Source organism: Pleurodeles waltl, chromosome 5, assembly GCF_031143425.1.
Source record: "Pleurodeles waltl isolate 20211129_DDA chromosome 5, aPleWal1.hap1.20221129, whole genome shotgun sequence".
NCBI lineage: Eukaryota > Metazoa > Chordata > Amphibia > Caudata > Salamandridae > Pleurodeles > Pleurodeles waltl.
Genome location: NC_090444.1, coordinates 1,041,832,257 through 1,041,853,956, shown reverse-complemented (window position 1 = coordinate 1,041,853,956; position 21,700 = coordinate 1,041,832,257). Strand labels below are relative to the sequence as shown.

The 21,700-nt window shown below is 42.3% G+C and overlaps 1 protein-coding gene across 1 annotated transcript in view; it reads right to left on the bottom strand.

Moving 5' to 3' along the window:
* Positions 1–21,700, bottom strand: part of LOC138297352 (alpha-tectorin-like) — a 149,187-nt gene that overhangs the window by 90,800 nt on the left and 36,687 nt on the right. Inside the window, exon 2 of the mRNA XM_069236751.1 lies at positions 14,555–14,643. Coding sequence (XP_069092852.1) covers positions 14,555–14,643 — 89 coding nt within the window. The remainder of the gene's footprint in view (positions 1–14,554; positions 14,644–21,700) is intronic.

Sequence of the window (21,700 nt, the reverse complement as noted above, 5' to 3'; positions counted from 1 at the left end):
CAATTAGTATCTTGAATGATGGGGGAATATAGTCCTAACCGGAATTAATTAATTCCATTATAAGAGCTGAAAAACCCTAACAGTCGTCAGATAAGACCAATAGAATAGTATTGTTGAAAATCAATTTTGGTGTTCAGAACTAATTCTCAGTGACGAGTTAAAGTGCTTCAAAAAATGAGCATCAGTAAACATGGCACCTCGTAAGGATGAGTGAACATTAATTTCAATATTCAAAAAGAGTGTAGCATCAAAGTACATGCCTACATCAAATTATTTACCGTCTAAAGTGCAACCAGCACACGTGTGCATTCATCTTTATGATACGGTCCCTGAAGTTCAATTCATCATGTGTTGTCAGTGCAGACCATAAAAAACAGCAATGTCTACTGACTGTTTGACCTTGAAAAGTGGTTTAATTAACTACTGATGTGTTTCCAAATACCAAATAGCCTTCCCAAACAAAATGAGGTTTTATGGTTTAAATCTGTTTTATTTATTTATCCATTAACAGTCACTCACATACAACCATTGGCTGGTGGGGTATAACTGGGGAAGATGAAAGTGGGGGGGAGGGAGACACAGGAGGGGAAAGTGGAGAGATCTGCAACGGGGGTTTGGGGCGGGAAAAGAAGCACAACAGGGTCAGGCCAGGGGCCGAGGTTGTGATCTCCATCTCACTAGCATCATTGTCCTCTCAGATTCCGCACTGAAAGGGTATGTTGACACCTTATACCGACAGCAAGTCTATCCACCTGTGTGAAGGTGGACACTCTTTTTCTCACCTTGTAGAAGAGGACAAATCTGGAGATATCTTGCGCATGTGAGTTCCCAGAATTTGTGTGCAAGGAAACCGATGCAGGAGGCCCACATTTTGTTAAATTGCAGCAGCTTACTGTTTATGGACACTGAGTTTCTACATCCCCACAATGTCCCATAGTTTGTGTAGCCAATCAAGATAGTCTGGGATAGAGTTGGTGCCCTATTTAGCAGTAATAACCCCTTCGGCCACATAGAGCATTGTCGCAGTTGCTTTCCCTTTGAGGGAGTGCAGTGGGTATGTTAGTGAATTAGGGTGGCCCAATAGAGTATAGCTAGGAATTTGGGGACATCCATTTCGAAAATCTTGTTGATGTCTTTCATCTATGCTTCCCTAAAATTAGGTTTTATAGGTGGAGAAAGTGTAAACATGCAGCTTTGTCAAACCTTTGTGCTATCACTATATTCCAGAAATGCTTTCCAAGGGGTCTTTTTTGGTACCTCTGCATGTGAATCTTCTCAGATAGTTTGAGGAGGATTCCAGGAGATGTTTCAAAATTGCAGTCTTTAAAAACAACTCCTAAGCACTGAAGTGTATTATATGTGCTAAAAACTTTTTAATGAATTTGGCACAAAACTATTAGCTAAATCCAAAGGGGGGGAAGGGACCGGGAGATTATCTGGTCCAGTGTACAATCTCCCAACAGTAGTAAGACATACAAAAGTACACTGTTCCACACGTGCAAAATGAGCCTAGGACACCTGAGATATCAGGAGCAAGAGCCCTCAAGCATCACAATGGATGGCTAGCATCATCATTGGGAAATGCTCCTCGTCAGGCCGGCGCTGCAACGCCTGACGGGCTCCCCAAAGGGGGCACTCAGCCGTACTGTTCTGATAGTAACTGGTGGGTGTAAACTAATCAGACAGATGTGCCTATATTCAGGCACCAGCATACGCACGGAGAGAACGGACAAAATATTAAAATTGGTTATTCATTGCAAAGATATCTCATAATTTTAATCAATACAATAGGATGAAGACCAAGATTAAAATCAAGAGGAAAGTAATAAATTGAGTGTTGATGCTCAATTACTCTCAAAGAGCAACAAACTACGGGGGACTATAACTGATAGTACCCCTAAACCAGGGTCGACATGTTTCGCGTCGTGCGGTCCTCACGGATCCAATGACGTTTCATTAGGACCAATAACAAGGCATTAATCAAGTTCATCTCCAAGTCAAGAAAAAATCTCAATATAAGGGTAGAAAAAAGTATATACCGGTCACTTACATTAAAGTAAACTGGCTAAGTCACAGTCAGGTCGCCCATCCCCAAGTCAGGATAAGGCTCCTAGGGAGGCACGTTCCAAGGACTCGGATACAAAATTGAATCCCGGTCCGTCATTGAGAACCTACCCTCCAGAACGGCGTCCCGCACATGCTCCTGATATCTCAGGTGTCCTAGGCTCATTTTGCACGTGTGGAACAGTGTACTTTTGTATGTCTTACAAAACTATTAGCGTCTTCTTCTCTAAACATTTCAAAGTTTGCTAATTTTTTTTTTAATTGGGCATTTTGGCTACCATGTCAGGGATCTAGGGACAGAAGAATAGCCTGGCCCATTAGAATGTTTTCTCTCATTGATGACACATCACAGAAATTCCCTCTTGTGGCATATGTATGAAACTCAGGCGGGGCCCATGCCTGAGCTCTTTTTCTCTTTGTCTAACTACCTTTCATTGCAGAGCAGTGTTGTTTGCTTAATATGTTTAAATCCTACTTTGTGTGTGTAGAAATCTATACTTAAATATACATATCAATTACTATTTGGGAGTCGCCACTGTGTAGTTACAGTGAGGACATAGTTACTATACGAAATTGATTTTTTGTTCTGCTAATAACTTTGGCCACATTGATGAATTTCTACAAACTCTCAAAAAAGTAGTTTATCCATCTCAGCTCATTCATGGAAAGTTTTGGGGTGGTCTGCCAAGCATGGGCAGCGAAAAAGGGCAGGTTCCCAAAACCCAATATCCCCATTCAAATTCCATAGGGATTTTGAACAGCGCTACAACCAAAACAGCTGAACAGAATTACAGAAAATCTGGCAGACAGTTAGATCTTTACCCATGAAGTTTGTTTTTTGTAGTTAGGTGTAAATCCGTCTAGTAGTTTTGGAGAAATGAAGGTCCAAAATCTATAGATATCTGGGTGGGTAGGGACACCGGAGTTCCACTGGAGTCCCACAGGCACACAATCTCAAATAATTGAGTGATCGTATTGGCCGAGGGGGCTTTTTCTCCTGTCTGCCACCTTGCTTCCTTGGAATGCGAGGCTTCTGTAAGTTCTGAGAGCTCTTGCACTCTGACTGCCTGGTCCCAACAGGAAGAAAAATGTTGACCCCAATACAGGTCACAGGGAATCTATCTCTGTTTTCTTAAATTAAAGCATAATAAGGTATAAGGGGTGCAGGGTAGGGGTACCCTGAACACCTGGATCTTGTGGGAGGCCCAAGAGGAACAATCACTGGGTCAAACGTAAAATATAATGGTTATGGAGGGCTGCCAGTACTCCTACTGAGAGTGCGTTCCTAGCACAGGGACTGCCTTGCTCCCCAGTGTTAATTGTGCAATACAAACTGGGAGAAGCACTCATCAATGAGTGCAGCTCTTTTAGTTCGCACCAGCAAAAGATTCTTCTGAGTTTACATTTAAACGATGCCTGGCAGGTCCACATCCGCCTGGATTGGACACTCGCCAGGGGAAATACTGGTACACTTTATGTCACAGGGCATAACGCTGGAACAAAAACTGGCTTATCTTTATGAGACCCCCTAAAATAGCAATCACACTCATATACCGGCGCAGACGCGCAGTATCTCACCCCACCTTAGTGCTAACACTTTTAAATGTATATAATTTTAACCTATGTAGTTTACGTTAGGGGGTGCTTATTCTTCAGCATGTAAGACTTACTGAAAAGGAACCAGCTATACGTTGTGTTTCCTCAGTGAACATACTAAAGGGCAGGTTTATCAAAACTTCAAGTTGCTGCAGTCATGCAAAGTGACACAAACGAGCACAAACTGTTGATAAATTATTTACTTTCCAGTAGAACAGTTTTTTGCTCAGGAATGAAGTCTTAAAAAAAAAACTTTCAGCAATTTTGCACTACTTTGCACCACGAGAGCGTCCCATGGATGACACACAGCCATTCCCACGCTATCTCCATTGGTTTGTGTTGCAAAAACGTATCCACTAAAATTGTTAAGCATGGCTTGGCGCTATAAATAACGCCTACGTGCGGCAGGCACTAAAAAGGAACAATCTTTTATTTTTTTCCAGTGTTTCACACATTCAGTGTGTACTGCACTGTACAGTACACATTAAGGGGCTTATTTACAAGCCCCTTGCGTCGCTGGTGCGTCACTTTTTATATGGGAAAAAGTGATGCACAGGTGGCCTAAGGGGCTTGTAAATAAACCCCATAGTGTGTGAAGAGTTTAAATGTTTGCCTCCGTATAGCATTTTGTACTGGAAGGGTTCTCTTCCTCTACAAAACCTAAGCCTGACAGCAATAAACACACATTTGCACTATAGTGCAAAGGTGAGTGTGTGACTCTAGGCAAACGGTGAGGCAGCATAGGGAAAAGGAGCAGCAGAATCATATCTCAGTAGATAAGGCTCTGCACTCTCCCTCTAGCACAAGGCAGCAAAGCAACTTTGGTTGCTGCTCTGCACTGTGTATTTTTTAATAAATCTACTAGTAAGTGTCTCATTAGGACCCCTATGAAGATGCTGAAGGAGGGTCAAATAGTATCAGCACACATTTTAAGACAAGCACTGATTTTGAGTTGGGCACAAATTATGTTTGCTCATAGTTGTTGCTGTTATTTACCCTCACTGTTTATATGGTGATAATTGGAAGCACAAATTGAGAAACTTTGACAACAATACATTCTTAAGGGCTGACAAGTAATATATAAATCAGCAGAGACGAACAGAGCAGAGCGCACAAATTCACTCCAAGGCACTTTGAACCAATCAACATAGAAGACAGTTCCAAGCTAAACAGAGTCCTGGCAAACAGCTTCATCCTGATGATGCCGCAAAATAGTGAAACGCAGCGAAACATGTCTACTTCTATTCCAAATTTATTTAGGATGACGTTAAAGGTTTCATAGTCTGTGCACATTAATTTAACAATAAAAGGAACAACACACACAGTTTAGAAAGGTTTTAGTAGTCACACATCACATGTTTATAGACTAGCTATCAGTGTGCCTGTAACTATGGACCTTTCCAACATAGGGGGAGGAAAAGGTGTTGTAACAATTTAACTTGACATTCATCAGAAAAGTAATTCAGGGATAAAATAATTGAAAGAACAACCTCTTGGCCATTGAGCATGCACACTGGAAAAAACAATAACAAAAAGCCTGGGTTAACAGCACAGTCAAACCTTGTTACTTACTGATGCATCCTTGAGGTATGTCCTATTCCAAGCAATTGGCTTGACATCAAGACTCTGAAGTAGCCTTCGGTAGCTGGTACAATTGGGTTTATCCGCTCTAGAGCCTCTCCAGACTAAGACAGAGTTATATGCTCACTAGTGTTTGATCTCAATATACCTGAGCCTTTTTGGTTACAGTCATCATAGTGAGCCCGTTCAACAACACACAGACTGAAATTGCAAATTCAGCCCCGTGTTATTATTTTTGTAGTGCCTAACACTTAAAAACTACAATATTCTTTGGAGCTGTATCTCACTTCAGTGTTAGAACCTCTGGGTATTTGTGGTTTAACCTTTCCTACGTCCATTGATGTAAATGAAAAATCAACTCTTTTTTAAAGAATGGACTGTGACTTAACATTATGGTGTCTATTCAAAAAGTAACTTTGGTCTACTAAAAGTAGTAGTCCTGTAGTATTCATTTACGTACTATAATTACATGCCTTTGAGAACTGATCCCAAACCATGTAAAACTGGAATAAAACGAAACTAGAATAAGAATATTCCTATACAGTTAAAACAAATTGAAAGGCCTTCGCCATCTTTGCACTTTCACTAAGGAGTTGGACATTTTATGCCAAGTTGCACATAAGAGAACACTCTTGTAATACTACTTCCCATATTCATAAATGCTTTTGTGAATTGGAACTCTGAATTTCTTGGGTTTAGTAAGGTGTGTCATACATGCTCTCATTATTACCCTGGCGGTCCGAAGACTGACAGGGCCATGGTGGTGTTCTCACCGCCACATTTTGAGTGTGGCGGGTTGGCCTCTGGCAATCCGCCACATCCCCGCCTGCACCGCCAGGGCGGTTGGACAGCCGGGCTGGAGATTAGCATCTCTGACCCGGCGGTCCACTGAAGACTGCAGGCGGTATCACAAGTCGGCTTTCCACCAGGGTTTCCGCGGCGGTAGCACTGCCACAAAAACCCTGGCGGAAAGGCTACCAGTGAAAGGAAATCTCTTTCCTGTCACCAGCAGATGACCCCCCCAACCCGTCTTTCCAGTACCGCACCCCTCCTCCCCAACCCCCTTTCAGTACAGCACCTCCCTCCCCCACCCCCCACTGTCCTCCCCACATACATTTCCTTCATACCATGGCACTTAACTCTAAAAAACTGTAAGTCTGGAGGTCACCTGTTCACTGTCATTCTCCAAGGTGGGCTGTGCTAGGCTCTGAGCAGAAGGCTACTTTTCGAGCTGCTGACTGTTGAGTCTACTCTGAGATGCTGACTCTTAGAGACTGAGGGCCTGATTACAACTTTGGAGGAGGTGTTAATCCGTCCCAAAAGTGACGGTAAAGTGACGGATATACCACCAGCCGTATTACGAGTCCATAGGATATAATGGACTCGTAATACGGCTGGTGGTATATCCGTCACTTTACCGTCACTTTTGGGACGGATTAACACCTCCTCCAAAGTTGTAATCAGGCCCTGAGTCTCAAAAATATTCAACTGAGTGTCACATACTCTGGACTTGAGGCACCCCTTCCCATGGAGGCTTCTTGAACATGGTCCACTCTGTATAACTGAAAAGCCAGCTGTGCCCTTCCAGTTTTTGGGGTCCTTTATCATCTCTTTCAACCTTGCTTGATGAGGGTTCCTCTGGATCACACTCAAACTCTCCTTCTATGTAATCTATTTTATTTCCTGCCCCAATATATATCCTTAGCTCCCTACCCTGATGCCTTTTTATCAGCATTTATATCTGGCTCCCTGCCTTCTGCAGCCCTCCAGTCTTCCTTGTAAAAGTTTCCCCTCTTTACCCCTTTTCTCTGTCTTACTCTACTTGGCTACCTAATCCAAATGCTTCCCCGGTTTTTCTGCAGAAATATGCACTCCCTCCTTGCCTTTTTATCTACCCCCTGCCTTCCCTATATATGTATCAACTCCTGGATCCTTGCCCTTTGTACTTCTTGTCCTGCAGTATCTCTGTGGAAGTGTGTATTTGCAGTTTTATGACTCTCTGCCTCCTGCACATTGTTCTTTAGTGTCCCTTTTCATAGCTCACCTCCCTGCCCCTTATACCTACTTCCCTCCAGGATGCCATATAGGAGCTCACTATCCCCCAGTTATATGCCCCTGTTGCTATCCACTTCCACGTGGAAGTGCTTCTTCATTTCCCTTATGCTGATGAAACAAGATGAACCTAGCTTGGCTCATTGCATTCAACTTAGGGACCACTGTTTGTGAAAGTAGTTACAGAAGGTCCATCGTTACAAGGAAATAGAAAGACTCTGGGGGTTATTACAACTTTGGAGGAGGTGTTAATCCGTCCCATAAGTGACAGTAAAGTGACGGATATACCACCAGCCGTATTACGAGTCCATTATATCCTATGGAACTCGTAATACGGCTGGTGGTATATCCGTCACTTTACCGTCACTTTTGGGACGGATTAACACTTCCTCCAAAGTTGTAATAACCCCCTCTGTGTCTATGCTGAGCACCTCCAAAAAGATCGAAAGACAACTGAAGCCAAGTGGGGCACACAGGGCTGGAGGGTTCAGGATGTGTGCAGGAAACTGTTATCAAGAGACCTTACAGGCAGTCAGTATGCAGATCTTGTATCTTGGATCATGTACCCACTTCTAGTGCCTACCAGATGCCTTTACTTCTCTTCCCACTACAGCTCTCCCTATCTATGCAGTCTTCCTCTTACCAGCTGTAAAAAGGGATCCTTTCTAGTTTGTGCAGAAGACGTTTCCTTCGTTTTGTACAGGGGTCCACTTCCTCACTGTTCACAAGACCCCTCTTAGTAGTTGCAAGACACCTCTTTCGGTTTGTGAAAGAGTCCATTCCCACTTTGTACCGGAGTTCCCTCCTAGTGTGTGCATGAGACCACTGTCAATCTGTCCGGGACAAGTGTTCCAGTCTCTGGAGAAGATCCATATATGTGTGTGCAGGTTACTGCTTCTGGCCTATTCAAGAGCATAGTCCTCTCCTAGTTTATGCAGGGAACTCACCCCAGTCTAAGGGGACCTCCCCCTCATCTGTGCAGTTGATCATTTAAGATATGTGAAGGTGATATCCTTTGCTTTGTGCAAGGAATATTCCAGTCTGTGGAGGATAAACCTTTAGACCTATAAGGGAGATGTCTCCAAATCTGAGAAGGAGACATGGGAAATCTGTGCCTATGTAATCTACTATCTGTTCTTGTCTGTGCCAGAGAAAACTCCCAGGCTACAAGGATGATCTTTCTTGGCCTGTGCAAAGGTCCACTGCTAATACGTTTAGAGTGTCTCTTGTTTTGTGCAAGAGTTTCCTCCCAGTCTGTACAGAAGATCTTACCTAGTTAGTTCAGGAGACTTCTAGACTATGCAGGATGTTTCTCCAATCTTTAAAGAAAACATCTTCAAGTCTGTGCAGGACAGATCTTGCATTTAGGGATCATTTGCCCTAGACTGTGCAGCAAGCCTTCCAGTGTTTCAAACTGAGTGAGTGTCATCCTGCAGTTAGCACAGCAATATTTGACCTTCATGTGCATGCTGTTAACTGGCCTCTGCACAACTATCTTGCACCTAGTTTCCAGTTTCGATGGTTCACCATACAATGTGGATAACATACTTTTCACTCTGTGTCACTGTATTCCAGCCTACATAATACTCTCAAACCTGAAATACATTGCACCAGTGGCAACTGACACATGACCTGAACATTACCACTCAGTGTTATAATGTCCGGCTTGCAGATGGCACCCTTGGCATAACAGTGGTCATTTTTGTCATATAGCTGGCATCCATGAAATGATGGCCTACCCTTCACCATAAAACTGTTAACTGGTGGTATATTGTTGGCATTCATGAACGGATGGTGGCATCCCTTGTACTAATGCTGGCCCTGGAATAATGGTAGAAATGTTTGGCATAGTATGAGCATTCACAAGATTTGGTGTCCACAGCTGATAAAATGCTGTCCATGACATAATGGTGTTAATTACTGCCATGCTGGGGGACTCATGGCATGATGCTGCCCTCTATGAAGTATAATGCTTTTCCTGGCCTAATGGTGGTATTTTTGGCTTACTGTGGACTACAACAGAATTATAGTGTTTGCACTGATTTACGCTTTCCCCTAGGTGAAATACAAGGTTTTGCTTTGGGAATTTGAGTTTATGTATCTAATATGAAAAACCTGTATCCTCTTGCAGTGTGCCTATTTCCTGAAACTGGCAAGCCAATGTTTTAGGATGAAGTGTTTACCATTCATGAAAACTTCAGGAGACATACTGCTGATGTTTCTACCTTGGTGCAAGAGTGCACTTTCTGCTATAACTGTTATTTTATTACTGATGGAGGCATTCCATCAACTACAATTATTAAAGATTTTATGACATTTTAAGACCTTTATTTGTCATTTTCTCACAAAAGAGAACAAACAGCAGTGTATATGGTCAATAAAAAGCCAAATAGACATGCGAACCTGTAGCGCAATACAGGTGTACGACTTGAGGCATGCAATGAATCATACACTGAAGCACATCATGGTGACATCTTACATGGCTTGAAGCAGAGTCCCCCAGCAGTCTTGTCCTTATGCTAAACTGCTTACTCCCCTTCCCCGGTCCGAGCAATAATCCTTGCTCTCACTCTCAAAGCCGCTATCATCTGACCCATTCTCTGCATTTTGTATGAAGCGTTTGAACAGCTATCTGCAAACCTCTAGATCTGCCTACAATGTATCGTCCGTTAACATCCATCAGAGATATACAGGCAAAAAGTAGGTGGTTAATGTTCTTAGGATTCGCACATCCGATTTATAGCATGTACACAGTATTAGAAAAACAAAAACCTGTGCGCAGACGAGTGCCAAGGGTGCCAACCTAGTATGCCACCCAACCACCACGGGCGTGAAAAAAAGGGCTGATTGAAAAAACAATCAGACCTGAACAAAGTCATTGTAAAACCAGGGCACACCGAATTAGTCCAAAAAATCACTCCAAAATTAGAAATAAGTGTAAGATCCAAGAGACACTGTGTAATAGTTGATTGAGGTTTTATTTCTTGCTGAAACAGTGATACATCCGAGAACAGCCGACACGTGTCTCGTCACAAGGACTTTGTCAAGGCTGTAAATTAAGATAGTAAAATTACACGAATGACCAAGAACATATGGCAAGTGTTAATAACAAAAGAAGATTACCTAAATTATATCAAAGAAAATACACCAATATACATAAAAATATACATGCAAGTAAACATAGAAAGAACCAAGAAGAGAGAAGTGTAAAAGAAGAAGGAAGAAGGATCCCGGAAGGATCTTAAAAATACCCAAGTCTGCTTGTAAATGGAATGATATATAAATACAAGGCTAATGATATTTTGACAAGTACAGTGTACGGTGGAGACCAATAGAAAAAAAGAAAAAAGAAGAGAAACTAAAGAAGGAAAGGCAAGGGGAGAAAAACTAGGTATACACCGTGACAATGGGAGAGCTAGAAGTTGTGAGAATCAAATGTACCAATGTTAGATAAAACTACTTCTATCCTTATGAAGACAACGTGAATACAGTGACAAGAGCCAGTGTAGTAGGAGTGAATAGAAAACAACATACCCTTAAAGGTCAGTGTTGTTACGTGTAAAATTGTAAGACTCGTAACAAACTATCGTTGATCGTTACACACGGTGCTCTAAGTACACAGATTTTTAGTATCATACATAAGCATTGGCCTTTCCTGCTAGCTGATAGCATTCTGAAAAAGGGTCTGACCAACAGACCAAGCATTACTTATAGTAGAGGCCGTACCTTACGGGACTCTTTACACCATAGCTTCATACCACCTAACGTCTCTGACACTTGGCTGCCTAAGCCACCCAGCAGCTTTAACAGATGTGATCATTGCAATATTTGCTGTTACATAAAAGAAAAGATCTTCAGTTTTCAATACAATACAGTGTTCATACATAAAATCCGAAAGTTCATCAATTGCAATACAGAATTTGTAATTTACTGCCTCATTTCCTTGAAGTCCTTGAAGTCAGTAGCTCCATCTGGGGCTATCACGGCGTCATGAACAACAAATCCAACAGTTCAAGCAGACCGCAGCATCTTGGGCCAGCTTCGGTGTCGGGAAGACCTGCAAAGAATACCTTGGAAAAGCAGGGCATCGTGATCCTTGCAATGAGATTCAGAGTGCCACATCCCTGCCATCAGCAGGCGTCTGTGGGTGTTGGTTCCAGAGGATGGTGCAAGAGTCATCGGGCCCTTGCAGTCACACGCATTACAGATCGAACTCCAGGCTGATGATGAAGTCAGAAGCACTGGCATTGATGGTGTCAGAGTTGCGGTGCGATACGAGACAATGCGACGTGTGGTGCCCTAAGGCCCCGGTGCAGGCAGCTCGGTGACAGCATCCTGTGTTGTCAGTGAGACCAGGGCAGAGGTGTGAAGCAGTGCGATACGACATGCAGTGACTCCAGGTCAGGGTGCAGACAGCGGCGGCATTGTTGCTGAAGCGCTGTTGTTGGTAGGCCAAAGGCAACGGTACAACGTGGGGTAGGGTCCGTGTGGCACCCACGGGTCGTGGAGCAGACCGCAGCATCTGTTGACGATCCTGGAGTAGATAGCACTGATGTTAGTGGAACGGGGCTGCAGGACGGGACGGTGCTCAATGTACCTCACAAGCAGGGGGCCTCAGGTCACGTGCAGGCAGTGGCGTTGTGGTGGTTTTTCTTCTGTTGCAGCACAAAACATAGATTTCCAAGTGCTGTAGGCAGAGGAATCTGAAGTCTTTGATATCCCTGAAAGTTCCAATAGAAGGGAAGCTCTACTTCAAACCCTTGGAGAAGATTCACAAGCAGGATACACAGCAAAGTTCAGTCTTTGTAGTCTTTAAGGCAGAAGCAGCAACTGCAGGCCAACCCAGCAAAAACACTTAGCAAAGGGGCAGTACTCCTCCTCCAGCTCTTCAGCTCTTCTTCTTGGCAGAGAATCCCCTTGATCCAGAAGTGTTCTAAAAGTTGGGGATTTTGGGTCCACTACTTATACTGGTTTCTGACTTTGAAGTAGGCAAACTTCAAAGTAAAGTCTCTGTTGTTCACAAGATCCTGCCTTGCCCAGCCCAGGTCTGGCCCCAGACACACATCAGGGGGCTGGAGCCTGCACTGTGTGAGGACAGGCACAGCCCTTTCAGGTGCAGGTGTCAGCTCCTCCCTCCCCACTCTAGCCCAGGAAGACTTGGCAGGATATGCAGGACACACCTCAGCTCCCTTTGTGTCACTGGCTAGAAGGAATTCACAAAAAGCCCAACTGTCAGTCTGACCCAGACATGGATTCTACAGGCAGGCAGAGGCACAGAATGATTAAGCAAGAAAATACCCTCTTTCTAAAAGTGACATTTTCAGACAGACAACATAAAACCGAATTCTACCAAAAGATGTATTTTTAAATTGTGAGTTCAAAGACTCAAAACTCCACATCTCTATCTGCTCCCAATGGGAAATAACACTCAAGAGGAATTTAAATGCAAGCCCCATGTTAACCTATGGGAGAGATAGTCCTTGCAATTGTGAAAAACTAATTTAGCAGTATTTTACTATCATAACATGTAAAACACACAAGTATATATCTTACTCTTTAAATACACTGCACCTTGCCCATGGGGCTACCTAGGGCCTACCTTTGGGGTGACTTACATGTAGTAAAAGGGAAGGCTTGGGCCTGGCAACTGGGTACACTTCCCAGGTCGAACTGACTGTGCAAAGCTACACTCAGAGACTGCAGTGGCAGCTCTGAGACATATTTACAGGCCTACTCCTGTGGGTGGCACAATAAAGTAGTGCAGGCCCACTAGCAGCATTTGATTTACAGGCCCTGGGCACAAATAGGGCACTTTACTAGGGACTTACTAGTAAATCAGATATGCCAATCAAGGATAAACCAATCACCAATACAATTTACACAGGGAGCACTTGCACCTTAGCACTAATCAGCAGTGGTAAAGTGTGCAGAGACAATAAACCAGCAATACAGATCTGAAAAAATAGGAGGAAGAAGGCAAAAGTTTGGGGGATAACCCTGCAAAAAGGAGCATTTCCAAAAATCCCCTTCTAAGTACATGTTCAGTCATAAAGTATGTAAAGTGCAGAGCAAAAATAATGAAATGTAGAATAATATAGAATTGAAGGAGAATTGAAGGAGAATGCAAGATACATTTTGAAAACATGTGGGGGATACCCACGTTTCTTAATGCCTCTAATCCTCAGAGGGTGTTTTTGTGAAATTGTACTAAAAATGCAGTTTTGTCACCATTTTCCCACTTTTCTTGGGGAGAGTGAAGCTCTAATAATTCTGTTGATGGCCAAGCTTACCCAGCACACAACAAACGTACTGGACTATTTCATGAATGCCCCTTCAGATCTTATGTTTTTTTAACCTATTTAGGTATAAATTACACTCTGAAAGGCACTGTTTGACTCCATACTTATAACATTTTCTTGTCGGCGGGGGCCTGATTCCATTTCACCTGAACCAATTATAGCTCACTCCCTTCCTTTAAAATGTTTGTACTGTGCATTTATGCCCCACTATTACATTTCATCAGACGCCACTGTTCACGGCTGCCATTTATCTCACCATCCACAACTGCATTGACAGTTCAACAGCCACAACTGACTGACCATGTTGCCCTTTGGGGAGAAATATGACCCCTGCCCCCACCGCTCTAAATCCTGCCTTTACAACTAAACACACCTTTACAACCTGAATCAGGTTTCATTCTGTAATAGTAACCCTGGAATCATGTGCAAACTCAATGGATAAAAGAAAGCACTATGGGGTCACGCCAATAGAAGAATAAACACTAAAGAAATACTGATAGCATATCAAACAGATAAAGCAATGTGGCCAAATTTTGATTCTCTTTTTGCAAGTTCTGTCAGTCATCTGTTCACATTGAATCCTGCCTTTTTCACAGCCTAATGTGATGATCTGTGACGTCTTTCCAAATTTACTTTAGGTTTAGACGCAATATAGGCCAGTTCGTTGCACAGTTGCCTCCCAGTTTCCTTCTCCAGCACGTTCCTGTATTCCAAACCTCACTGCATAATGACATCATTATGGGAATGATGTGCCAGAAGGACATAGTCCTCTGACAAGCATGCACTAAAAGAAATCTCTTTTACATACATCGCTGTTGTTGATCTGAAAAGAGCTTACACTTAATAGAGCAGCCTTTGATTTATTTTCACAAGTTATATACACAGTTTTAAAGTCCATATAAAACTAAATGCCCCTTTCGCCCTGTGTAGCAAGTATTATAACTTTATGTATTTTCACTTACGTCAATTGGTGGGTTCTTCGTAAGAAAGAATGCGCTTGGAATTTCCACTTCAATCAAATCTTTAGTGCAGATTACAGTCTCGTTAATCTCTGTGTGAAGATTAAAGATTGCCGAAGTCAAATGAAGGATTTGATTCAGTTCTGTGAATCCATTTTTTTCTAAATACATATTCACTCAGTTGTAGAAGTACATACCATCTTTACAGATTTAGAGATTGTCTAAGGTCTTGATTTAGAGTAGGCTAGTAAGAGAAAATTCCACAATGTGTGAAAATTGCAAATCTCAACTAAAGTCCACAGACAGAATTTTCACTGGAAATCAACCAATTGGTCCTCGAGTAGCGCAAATTTAAAATCCATCCTTTATACGTCAATCATTGTGCAAAGTCACATTTACATTTTACATTATATTTACTGTGTGCTTTAATATTATTAACATGTATGCATATCTTGATGCATTACAGTAGTGTAATCACTGAAAGGCTAGAGCTTTATAAACGGGCTCATTAATGTTCATTTAAAAATGCTTACATGTATTCATTATTCATGTTTTTACATTTACACTTTAAGTTACATTTGTTGAAGTAACATAGTTATTTTCGTTACGCTTGCATATATTATGAAAAGTTGAAACTGCACATGTATAACCACGTATTCAAAATGCACATTAAATGTTTAGTTAAAGTCAGGCTAACTTAACTGTCTAAAGGCTGTAATACTAAAATGCATTCTTTGTTTGCTTAGTGTGTTGCAGGTGTGTTTCAAGGCTTCGATAACAAGAGGGAAGGAGTATAACTTGGTTATTATTTTTATTGATAGAAAGGCATGAGAAGAGAAAATCATGGCATGAATGTGAAGATTTAATGAGCAGCTGAAGTCTCCCATTTATCGTGTACCAGGAAAGTTAGATGCTCAAGGTCACCAAGACTGTTTGAGATCTGTGGGATGAGAAAGTAGGGTGATGTTACAGTTTATGAGAAATTGGTCCCTGAAGTGTAGAGAAAGATAACATTGATGTTGAAGGTTCTGTTTTTTTTTTTTAATTCGTGCTTATGCTGTTAGACGTTAAGGCAGATTCCCTTAGCCTTTCAAGGGATCTAGACCTATCTGCTTCCTTTATTCATGCAAGTGTGAGGCTTTATGGTAAACACATATTCTTTTTGGAAGACTTTTACTGAAGTCTTCACTATGCTGACACCTTCTTGCATTCCAAAATTGTCTTAAGTCTTTATTACAACCATCCTCGTTCCTCACATAGAGTTACACTAAATTACTTTAGAATTATTTAATGTTTAAGAGGGAGAAACAGGAGTTTTTTTTGTAGAATATCTGTTTCTAATTCTCAGCTTCTATATTGCTGTGATTGTAATTGCTTTGTATCTTAATCTACTGAGTTTGAATCGATTGCCATATTTCAGCTTGCCAGCTGTAATTCTGCGTCTTTTCAATACTCTAAGGACTTGCATATATAGTTGATTGATTATTGACTGAGAATAAATCATCTTAACTACAATCATCGGTTACTGGTTCACATTGTGGGGCCAAATGGGCTTCACTGTAAATCAAATTGTCTTTTAGTGTAACTCTCATGTGTATCTCGACCAATGTAAAAATGGCCATAGGACAAGAGTGTAAAACCATACTCCTGCGGGCTCTCAGTCCACAAATCAGAAGGTTTATCATTGGCGCCCAACTCTAAATGAAGCTAAAGCTTATGTATTCCTGGTACGATACAATACAGAAGCTCCAATAAGCAAGTAACTCAATTTTTTTTATGAAGAACTGCAATTATTTGTGGCTAGGGAATTATATATGTTTATATTAGTTTTAAAAATGCCAGTCCTATTTTCTTATGGTCAAAATACATAATAAAAAGATGCAATGTCAAGATTTTTTTGTCAAATTATAAATCGAGGTATATTATCACTAGTTCCTATTACATTGGAAGTATGATTAATTACTTCTTGAAAAGGCAATCAAACCTCAGACTATGTGATACTGGAAACGTGAACTGTTTGCTCTCTGGGGGTGATGAGATTTCCCTATATTTTTGATTACTGATTAGAGAGTGTTGGGATTTAAAATGTCTAACTTAGCCGTTCAGTTGAAGGGTGTCCCTGGATGAATAACAAATCTATATGATATGGCACATGTGAGGCAAAACAGAAAATGCTGCTCACCTGAGTTCTTCCTGAACTAGAGATGTGCTTGAATCAATGGACAGAATTTGATTTCCTGATAAAACATCGGCCATGTTAAAAAACTCTTGTGAGCACAATAAAACCACCATATAATGTAAGAGTCATCCTTTCAGCCATTCCTTGATCTCCTTGCATTGCTTTTTCCACTTCTAGTTTTGTCAATACTATAAAATAAGTGTGTCCTCTATAGTTAAGTATAAATTATGACCCTTTTCTATGGGCAATGGATTCTAAGGTGAGCACTGAATTTGTAGGAACAATTACACATCGGTGAATACATACATTGAAATGAACCTAGAGTTTACAAACATGAACCACCTCAAAATACCACATATTGAAAAATAAATGCTAGACAGAAAGAGCCTTACCATAAAAGTAACTCCCTCTGTGGAATACAATAGATAAGGAATTAGCAGAAGAACTGTAGAATAGGAGTCTATACTATCTTTTGCCAAATCTGGGCCAATGCCTATTCTTCTACAGAAGAGAGACAGCTAAGCATGTCTGCTTGAACTCCTTCACTTCGTGCTCCTTTTGAGGCTTACTTTTATGAGATACTGCTTCACCACCTTTCTGGCACAGCAGGAATGACAAACTCTCCTCTCTACTGGCTTACTTTCTTACCATTCAACTGACTGCAGCTCAAGATAATCTTCTTTCCATCTGTCACCTTACTAGTCTTTTCTGGAGATTCCAAGCATCTTGCTTCTCACCAATTTCTTTAACGTGTATTACTGCCTTTCCATGGCATCCTCTCTCTCTCCTACACTGATGAGGCAGGTTTAACTACGCATAACCAGCAAGAAAATAAACTATTACCAGCCATAGAATCCATCTTGCCTCTCACCTGATCTTGGGTGGATACAAGCTGCTTGAAAGTAACCTGGTTCAACTAACTACTGTACCTTCTCAATACATCTTAAATGAGCCAATCACCACAAGCACTAAGGTCAACCAACTGTAAGTCATCATCAACCCAAGAATTAAGCCTGGTGGTAACATTAGATTAGTAGTCACCACATTCTATCATACGTTCATCGAATATATAAGTGCATGCAGTTCATCTCCCAGTAAACCACCTAGCCTGAGCTCTTTTCATCACCTGCCATAACCGACAACTTCTGCATGCCACAAATGAAACCTATAGTCATCACATTGTCCAAAATATAGAAGACCATCTGGTAATTTAAAAGTGTCACAAGAGCTCTTGCTCTCTGGGAGTTAAAGCTTCACTAGCAACTGAGTCATCTCCTGGGTTCCCACACGAATCCAGCCATGGAAATATTGTAAATACTTCAACAACACAAATGAAACACTAAGGCACAGTGTTACTTTTGTAATCCTAAACCAACGCTAAATCTTTTTTGAGATTCACAAGCCAACATGAATTGGTATTTGCATTGGTTTGAATGGAAAAGTAAGGCAAAGCAGTATGAAATACTGCTTTGCATTACTTTGCGTCAAAGGAGCATTACATGGGTGGTACATAGGTGTACCCGTGATACCACCCATGCTTTTGACGCTAAATCCTATTCTCAAACATAAGTAAAAAGGGTTCAGTGGCAAACATTAACGCTGCTAAAAAGCAGGCGATAAATGGAGAAATGTTTTTGTTTCTTCATGCTTTTCTGACTTTGCAAGTGTGATGCACTGTACAGCACACATACAAAGTAGGAAAATCTTTTTCACTTATCTAGGCATATTATCGTGTACCGGAAGGATACCATTCCTGTACAAAACCTATGCTAGACTCATGCTCACACCCTAGAACTATGGCACTAAGGTGTATGTGTGGCACATGGCAGCAAAAATCTGCGCTGGTGCTCAGTAGCGGCTCGCATGACCCAGAAGGGGTGGGGCGGCACGTGGAGGGGAGGGAGGTGGGGTATTAATGTGGGAAGGGAGGGGGGTTAAGTTAAACATAGTTACAAAAACACTTACCTCCTCCACCGCGCGCCGCTCCATCCGCTCCTCCCGTCGCTTTCTGCAGGCACAGGCTCCCAGCCTGCCCTGCGCCAATCCTGATGCAGCTCAAAGCAGCATCAGGATTGACAGGGAACGCCCAGCCAGGGCGCTCCCAGGCAGACTGGGAGCCTGTACAGGCTCTCTCCAGCCCAGCAACGGTGTTGCTGGGCTGGTGAGAGCCCTGTGCACATGTGTTTGGCCAGCTGTCTCAGAGCACTCCCCCTCACTGCTTATCTCCCCCGTGGCCCTGCCCCTTTTCCACAAAAACGATAATAAACAAAGTTTATTATCATTTTGGGGGAAAAGGTTTGCAGCTGCCGCTGCTGGCGGGGAGGCAATGCTCCTCCGCCCTTATGGTGGAGCCACCCCAGCCGGTGCTAGGGAGAAGGGAGGAGAGAGACATTTCTATGTGAATATGGTGCTTTCCTACTCCTTCCCTGTCACGCAAAGCAGCACAGCATCTTTGGGTGCTGTGCTGCAATGCCTGTCAGCTTTCAGAATCTGGGCCTACATGTTAGTATGGACTTTGCATTGATAGGTTCAACAGTTAAATCATTAGTACAGTCGCACAGATATCATAGAACAGTACAACTTTTAAATAATTTGCTAAATAAAATAGGGATATTATAAAATTAAAATAACATACACATAATGCATCAAATACATCCGCAGATTTTCAGCCGCCAGGTATTATAGCGTTCTTTAGCTAGTTGCAAGTCTCTGAAAAGTTGGTTTAATAAACTTGGCCTTTGAATTCATTAGTGCTTAGTAAGAACAACTGATAAAATAAAGAGATATGGTGAGTCAATTGTGAATTTTGTAGTATCTGTTAAAAATTAACCAATGGTATATCAAAATATTAAAAGGATAATTTTGTGAACCCTATGTTTATAAACATGTTCATTGCCCACCTGCAAAGGAGGCTCTCGGGGTCTCACATGGCTGCTTAACTTCTGAAAGAGAAACGTCCATTCCTAAGCAGCTTCACTAGTGCACACCTGTCCCACAGGACTTATAGTCCTTACCTGGACTAAAAGAAACCAGTCGTCACCATGCTGCTTTCCCCAGGTTCTGGGTCAGTCAGGGTGCCATGCTCCCTAACTGCCCCCCCCCCCCCCACAATAAGATCTTGACTTCTCCTCAGGCCAGGCAAGGTTAGGAGAGATATAGGCAAAGTTGGCCAACCCATATGGATGTCTAAGTGGTTCCACCAGGATTTGGAGATTTAAAAAGCCATCACCGCCCAGATCCTTGGTGTGATGGTGGGAAAAATCTAATTGTGCATGTGTGATGGCCTTACTCTCCATGCTCAGCCATTCACACGTGCAGTTTGTGTTTTTTGAAGTGCCGAAACATTTCTGCTTTTTGGAGAGGTGGGGCTCCTCAGAATAATGCTGTCCATCAACAATTCTAAGCCAGCAGCAGTTCCTGTGCCACACTTTAGAGTGTAATTGACAGCACAAAGTAAGTAATAAAACCAACAATTGTGTACCTTGTGTGCAGGACCTGCAATAGGACGAACAAGGAGGGGGGAGCTTAGTGGCATAGCTTGACATGGCCCAGCAGCAGAAGGCAGAGCCAGAACAGGTCGTGTCATAGTGTGTGTGAGCGATAGTTGGTCCTGGCATTATAGTAATTTTTGGCATATAGCAGTAGCATTCTTATCATATAGATATTGGGGGCATTCCTGGCATAATGGTGCCCATTTGGAATAATGCTGGTCTTGGTATAACAAAATTAATTATTAGCGAATGTCGAGTATTTCTCTGCTTATAAGGCTTGAGGTTAGTCAGTTTCGTTTGCTTTTCCGACCTGCCACTTCCAAGGTGATTCTAAGTCATACCAAACAAGAAGGAATCTCCTTGGAAGGACTATGAGAGAAAAAATGAAAGCAAGTGGACTGTATAACTGAAGTGCAGTGCTCAGAAAAATGAAAGGCTTTGTGAAGTTCTAATCTGCTTCTATCATCTATGACTTTGTACTAAAAAATGCACCATTTGGCTACCAATTTCTGGAAGTTTATTTGAGCCCGAAGAAACTAGAGCGCCCCTGGGTAGACAGACTTGTTTGGCATACTGCAAAAGTATTGCAATATTTTATGAGTACCCTTTCAGAACATTTATCTATCGAGCAAATCTGTAAAACACTGTGCTGTGTAAAGCAGAACTAGGAGAATATACCGCCCCCTCGCCAGAAGAAGTCAGACTCTCGTGCCTAGTCGAATTCTGAGTGGAAATTTTACCTCACTACTTTCAAGAATCAAAGGAGCCACTGGGTCTGAAGGTCAACTCAGATATTGGAGAAGGCCAGCTATTGTTCCCACAAATTAGAGAAGCTAAGCTTTCTGCCATCTGTGTGGGTATGAAACTGCCTGATGCCCTGATCTTGGAGAGACTACGGACTTATTTACAAGACCTGTCCACCACCAGTGCATCACCTTTAGTGAAGCCCCATTGACGCATAGTGCAGGCCCGTATCTACAAGGCCACACAAAGGCACTTTGCCTGGTTTTTCATGGCCTTGTAGATATGATGTAAGGCAACGCAGCACAAGTTGCGGCACTGCTTTGCACTGCCTCAGGGAGGCGTTCTGTGGGAGTTGAGGTGGGTTTGGCACCGCAACACCCATGGGTTTTGACCTATTCCCAGATACAAGAATCTGTAAACCTAGGAACGAGTCAAAATCGTACGCCTCCCCAGGGGAGGCGCAACAAGGAGAAATATCTTTATTTCTCGTTTTTCCCTTTTGCATTTTGCAGCACACATAGAAAGAGGGAAAATAAGTGCTTAATTTTAGCCGGTGGATGCTGGTGCGGGACACCGGCACCTCAGTTTTGAGGGCCAGCACTTATTTTTCTGCCTCAAGCATTTACTGCCAGCAAAAGACAACATATGGAAAAGACGGAGGAACAGAAAGAGCAAAAAGCTTAACAAAGGGTTAAAGCAGAAAGCCACAAGAGTGAGCTGAAGCGGCAGGGAGTG